General features: G+C 31.3%; 1 protein-coding gene across 1 annotated transcript; it reads right to left on the reverse strand.

Annotated features, from left to right (window-relative positions):
- Positions 1-1533: 1533 nt before the first annotated feature.
- Positions 1534-6390, reverse strand: LOC141297569 (fatty acid desaturase 6-like). Its single transcript, XM_073827983.1, has 2 exons — positions 5949-6390; positions 1534-1709 (listed from the first exon to the last, which is right to left on the reverse strand). Exons 1-2 carry the CDS (start codon positions 6202-6204, stop codon positions 1534-1536), a joined length of 432 nt encoding a protein of 143 aa, XP_073684084.1. The 5' UTR covers positions 6205-6390.
- Between the last annotated feature and the right edge of the window lie 775 nt (positions 6391-7165).

Raw genomic sequence — 7165 nt, forward strand, 5'->3', positions numbered from 1 at the left:
AAATTAAGTTGTTACATTAAAGTATTATATATAAATTGGTTTGGCATATAGCTTTTATCCATTAGTTTAACCTTTAACCTATTTCCTGAGCATGCAAAACACATTTTTTATATATATTTTCTGAAGATAAGTAGCGTAAATAATTTAATTTGCAAAAAACTACAGCATACATAACACTAAAGAAAAATGGTGTAAATAATTTAATATATATTTGCAAAAACAACTATAGCTTGCAAAAATGGCTATGTTTAATATTTTCTGAAGATAAGAAGTATAAATAAGTAATTCATATTTTCTGAGCATGCAAAAACAACTATATTTTTATATTTTGTAAAGATAAGTGGTATAAATAATTTAATTAATATTTTCTGAGCATGCACACTCTATTTTTATATTTTCTGAAGAGAGGTAGTATAAATAATTGAATCAATATTTTCTGAGCATGCAAAACAACTACAGCATGCAAACACAACTATATTGCAAAAATGCAAACTAGATAAGTGGTATAAATAATCTAATTTAGATCATTTTTTTATTACATTTAGTTAAATTTAGATGATTAAATATTTACATTTTAATATTGATTAAATATTAATATAATTAAATAAAGTTGTTACATTAAACTATTTACTCATTATATATATTTGTCTCTCATATTATCTTTATCCATTAGTTTAACCTTTTTAATAATCTTGTTTGACAAATGTTACTTCATTAATATATTACTTTTTTGAATGGCAGTTACTTTATTTGTATTAAGTGGCATTTTAATTCATGCAGAAATGTAATCATTTAATTAAAATAATAAATCAAATAATTTAAATGATTGAATATTTTAATTTACTATTTTAATTAAATAAAACAATTAAACAATTTAATAACATAGTTTAATGAAGTAGTTACATTAAAATCATTAAATTATATTTTAAAATTTACATAAAATACTAAAAATGTAACATTTTAAATAGTAAAAATGGTATATATTATAATAATAATAATTTGTAAACATTAAAATATTTAATTCAAAAAAGTAAATAATTAAATAATTTAGCTCAAAGCAAAAGAGAAACTGATCAAATATAAAGAACAATTGATTCTGAAATCTGATTTTATAATAACGTAAATAGCAATGAAAATTGCATATAAAATGATAAAGTTGAATAATTTTGGAGCCCACTGTACATACATGAGTACAGACTGTTGCCATGGAATATGATCAACATTATAAGTCTTTTACATTCCTGAGAGGATGGAAACTGTAAATGAACCTAAATCCTCTTAATCCACAAAGTTAATTCATGAAGAATGAATCAGCTAAATTCTTTCATGTTGAAGAGAATTAACTTCATGTCAAACACAATGCGCTTTAAACATCAATGCAAAAACTCTGTTGAACCAAAACATGTGGAATTAAAGTTAAAATGGAAGCTAAAATGAAATTAAGGTAAAAACTGTGGGAGTATCATGGTTCTTTGGTGCATTGAACTACTTTGTAACAATAGATTTCTCTATATTCACTGTGTTTTAATAATTTCATCTCACTTCGATGAAGAAGACAGCCCAAAAATTGGCCCAGGCTGGAGATTCGCTGAGAGCGCCGTGACTGGCCAGGTGTGTCCCTTTAACGGTGATGACAGCATGAGCCACGCCCATTATCAGCACACCCAACAGGAAGTACAGCGGCTGAGACGAACCCAACAACAGAAACCCTGCAAACACAAAAGAAACATCACTGTAACGGTCCAAAGCTGTGAAACTTGACTCAACACAAAGATATGAACACAAACAGGTTAGCAGGGACATCTAGATGACATCTATTCTCCATAATCAAAGCTGTGACAGAAAATACTTGCATTATGTAACTATTAACAGGTTTAGAAATTAATTATTCCGAAAATGCAAAAAAAAAAAAAAAAAAAAAAATGAAGAATGGGGTAAGTTGACCCACTCCCTGTATCTAGGCAATTGTACACTTTTACTGTCATGTGATCATGTATTTTGAAATCACACATAGTAGAGACGAATGATAACAGAAAAGCTACTATTCCAAGAATCTTTTGACGAAAATGTTTATTAGTTTCAGTGACATTTATTGTTTTATTCTAGTTCAGTTTTTATTTAAGTTGATTTTTTATTTTATTTATTTTTTCTCGCCAAACTCTTTGTTTAGTCTGTTTTTGGGAAGGTTAAAACTTTGGTGTTTCAATTAAAGTTTAAAAATTAAACTTCATTTGACAACCTATGACAGTTAATATAATTAGATTTGTATATTAAATTTGTTTTTCACTGACTCCTAAGAAGCCATCATTTTAGAACCCGTTGTCATAGATACATTCAAATAATTAAAATGATAGGAAACATCCTAAAATTACTTCCTCATTTTATCTCATCCTGAGGACCACATAAGTAAAAAATGTCTCATCTTATCCCAATTTCCCCTACATTTACATGACGATGATTATAATAAAAATGGAAACGTTCTGTGTACAGATAACAATGTTGTCAAAATAAAAAAACGGCTAAAAGCTATGTATAATAAATAAAACGTTTTAATTTTTTAGTCGAAAACATCATCTTAATGCCCCCTATAGCTAAAAGTAGATTTAAAAATAAAATAAAATAAAGGTTTTACATTTAATGATTATGATATAAGTTTCATTTGGTATCTTTTTAAACTAATTTCTGTATTTTGATGGGCATGTTTGAAGAATTTTGCTTCCAAACAGGGAAAGTTAGAGGGTTTACTTATCTGTTTTTAATTGTTTAGCTGTTTTTATCAGGCCATGGTTTCATTTATTGTTTTTCATGGTTTCGGCTAATGTTTTGGGGTATATTTGGGTATTATATGTGACCCTGGATTACAAAACCAGTCTTCAGCAGCATGGGTATATATTTGTAGCAATAGCCAGCAATACACTGTATGGGTCAAAATTACACATTTTTCTTTTATGCCAAAATCATTAGGATATCAAGTAAAGATTATGTTCCATTAAGACATTTTATAAACTTCCTACCATAAATATATCAAAATGTAAATTTTGATTAGTAATATGCATTGCTAAGATGTTCATTTGGATAACTTCAAAGGCAATTTTCTAAATATTTAGATTTTTTTGCACCCTCAGATTTTTAAATAGTTCCATCTCGAACGAATATTGTCCTATCCTAATAAACCATACATCATTGGAAAGCTTATTTATTCCAAAAAACAAACAAACAAACTAACCATTATAACTGTTTCGTGGCCCAGGGTCACAGGTATTATTTGTTATATCTGTTATTGTTTGATAATGCAATAATTCCTTCTTCCAAAACAAACTTCTCCCATGGGAGACAACCTTAGCAACTAGTAATATAATCATATATTTCTATTTAAAAAAATAAAAGTATCACATAGTTCATGTTTTTTTTGTTATTGCTTTGTTCTGTTAAATGTTTTTTAAAACATGATTCTGATTATTATATAAAATATTAAAAGATCTTTTATTCTCATTTAGCAGTTTTGACCCCCATCTCTGTTGGTTTCTCCCTGAAAGACGAGTCAGTGGCTAGAGTGCTGCAGGAAACTGGATCTGCCCAATGGGAGGGAAGCACCCAGATCGAACCCGGTCGCTATGACAACCACCGCCACAGGAGTGCCTCGGTAATTTGGATATTAAAGGGATAGTTCAAATAAAATTACAATTCTGTCATCATTTGCTCACTTGTTCCAAACCTGAGTTTCTTTCTTAAGTTAAACTGTAAAATAAGACATGTTGAACAATGCTGGAAACCAAACCGTTTCTGGTCCTCCATAGTAGTTTTGTCCTTACTAAGTCTATCCAAAGTAGACTGTCAACTGTTTAGTCTTCATTATTTTGCATTCAGCAGATCATACAGGTTTGGAACAATTTCTAAACTATCCCTTTAACTCCAGCCAACGTCTGAAAGCTTATAAAGCTTATATATAAAAAGAAGCCAGTCTGTTTGCACAAATGCAATATTTTGGTTTCTTTGTCAGTGTTAAAACCCCTGGACTGCATGACTAAACAAGTCAACCATTTGTTTCGAATGCACATTTTCCAAAACACTCCCTATTAATGACATTACACACCTCCATACAGCATACAGGCCGTTGTAAATGGAATGAAAACATCAAAACACACTTTGAATGTTTTCTAGACTCTGAGCATCTTAAATCAAAATGCAAATATTTTCAGACCAAAGCAACAATGGATACAAATTTGTATTCAGTTGTTAGTAATTTCCCAACGCACCATGAACTTTTCATAAAACCGCGATTAATTGCATCCAAAATAAAAGTTTTTGTGTAAATAATATATGTGTGTGAACTGTGTGTATTTATTATGTTACGTTTATGTATTAAATATATTTATCATATAAATCATATGAATATAAACATATACATGCAAATATTTTCTTTATATATGCTTAATAAATATACACAGTACATAGACAAATATTATATAAACAAAACAAAACCTTTATTTTGGATGCGATTATTCATGATTAAGTTCGTTTAATCATGATTATTATTCGTTTAAGTTGCTTACATTCTTTAAAAAAAGTTACGAAAATAAAGATACGTTTTTTTGCAAAGAAAAAAATGCAATTTCAATCTTTTTACTTAAATACTTCACATTTCTTTGTAATTATTAATGAGCAATTTCAGAGTGAAAACTGTTTTAAAGTTGTTGTTTTCCCCTCAGATATGAATGGATGAATGTAAAAAAAAGAAATTATATTTTGCATAAAGAAAACAAAGCCTTACACATACTGTATATGCATGTATGCCAATTTCATTCAGGAAAAATCTCGTAATGTATTTTACTTTTGAGAGTCTTTGTAATTCCCCTAACTATTCTCATTAAATCAGTAAAGCACTAAACCGTTACTATACTGTTTAAATCAGGGGTGCCCAACTACCTACCTGCAGACTTTAGTTCCAGCCCTGCTCCAACACAGCTGTCTGTAATTATCAAGTGCTACCTAACAGATTAATTAGCTGGTTCAGGTGTGTTTGATTAGGGTTGGAGCTGAACTTTGTAGGATAGTAGATCTCCAGGAACAGAGTTGGGCACCCCTGGTTTAAATAATATGTGACCCTAGAACACAAAACCAGTCATGAAATTGATATTTATACCTCATTTATTCAGCTGAATAAATAAGATTTCTATTGACGTATAGGACAACATTTGGCCGAGATATAACTATTTGAAAACCTGAGGGTGCAAAAAAATTCAAAAAATGTAGAAAATCGCTTTTAAAATTATGCATATTACTAATCAAAAATTACATTTTGATATATTTATTTTAGAAAATTTACAAAATATCTTCATGGAACATGATCTTACTTAATATCCGAATGATTTTTGACATAAAAGAAAAATCAATAATTTTAACCCATACAATGTATTTTTGGCTATTGCTACAAATATATCCATGCTACTTAAGACAGGGTCACATATGTAATTGTTCCCACAACACAGTAATGGATTTGATTTATTTTATTGATTTTTTTTTTTTTGCATTATATACACTTTTAAAAAATAAAGGTTCTTCACGATGCCATAGAAGAACATTTTTGTCTAAATGGTTCCATAAAGAACCTTACTGTTTCACAAAAGGTTCTTTGTGGCGAAACAAAGTTCTTCAGATTATAAAAAGTAAGAAAGAGATGGTTCTTCAAAAAACCTTTGATTGATTGGTTCTTTGTGGAAGCAAAAAAATGGTTCTTCTATGGCATTGCTGTGAAGAACCTTTAAAAACACCTTTATTTCTAAGTGTAGTAATGTAAAATTTAAAAATAAATATGGATTGTTTTCATGAAAATTGGATATTTTAAGTATGTTTTGTTTGTCTCGAGAATATCCCAAAGAGTCTGTGTGTCTAAATAGTATTTTGTGTCTATAATTAAAAAAAGAAAAAGTCGTCAAAGAGTGTTATACCTGCCGGTAAACTGATGAAGGCTGCGGTTAGGATGCTGCAGTCTATTCCTCTCCTCTCCCACCAGCTGCTCTCTTTCACACTCTTCTGCACCAGGCGTGTGAGCTCCATCATCAGCGTCTCCCGCTCCGCGTCCGCTTTCTGCTTCCCCTGCGCTGCGTCCCAGTCCCGCTCCGTGTCCCCGTGTCCTTCGCCATCCCGGGACGCGGGTCCTCGCGGGCTGCCGGTGTCTCTCCTCTTCTCTGGGATGTCCTGCATGCTAGCGCTAGAGCTCAGAGGCGCATGGCTCAAGCACACACTCTCCGTCCCGTCCGCGAAACAAGGTTGTGAGGGACTTTAGTGCTGACTGCGCTAGAAACGGATCTCTCTCTCTCTTTCTCTCGAGTGCGCGCACTCTGTCTTTCTCGTTCCCACGGCGATGCCTTTGGCAGGAGTGTCCTCAGTGCTGCAAGAGCCCTGCGTCATCTCCTATCACAAGAACAACACACACACACACACACACACACACACACACACACACACACACACACACACACACACACACACACACACACACACACACACACACACACAGAGCTATAGAATGAATTTCAATGAAGAGATTTTGGGCTTTTTTTTTTTTTTTCAGACTAGTGGAAAGAAAACATCCAAAAGTCACTGAGTGTTTCTTTTATAGCACTTTATCTATTTGTGTCAATAGATGTCAATTACAATATATATTTTTAAATGCTGTTTTCTCAAAATGAGTTTTTTCTCCTACACTGAGCCATAAATCTCCATTCCAGTAGCACTTACACACACCAAACTTTACATTTTTATTCCTGTCTATATCCTGAAGGTTTTTACAGAGGGATTTGTTCATACATGATTCGCTTGAACATTTTATTCCCCCCAAAATTTAAAAAAATATAGTGTTTCCTGTCTCTTCTAAGTTTTTTCTGAATTATGGCGTGATGAAATGAAATACCCCAAATTCCCTCTGTAAAAACTTTTGACTCTAATATGTCAAAAAAAATTAAACAAGAATTTTGAAACTGACTTCATCCAGTGTGTAGACTTTTATACTAGAAATGTATGCAAATTAGCGCATATTTCATTAAATAATGCCTCATTTGCATATTAAAACCTAACATTTTAGAAAACTTGTAATACAAAAAATGTTTGCAATTATCAATGTAATCAATCAACTGGGTAAGTAAGGTGATAACTATTAGTTAAT

Source organism: Garra rufa, chromosome 22 (assembly GCF_049309525.1).
Source record: "Garra rufa chromosome 22, GarRuf1.0, whole genome shotgun sequence".
NCBI classification, from domain to species: domain Eukaryota; kingdom Metazoa; phylum Chordata; class Actinopteri; order Cypriniformes; family Cyprinidae; genus Garra; species Garra rufa.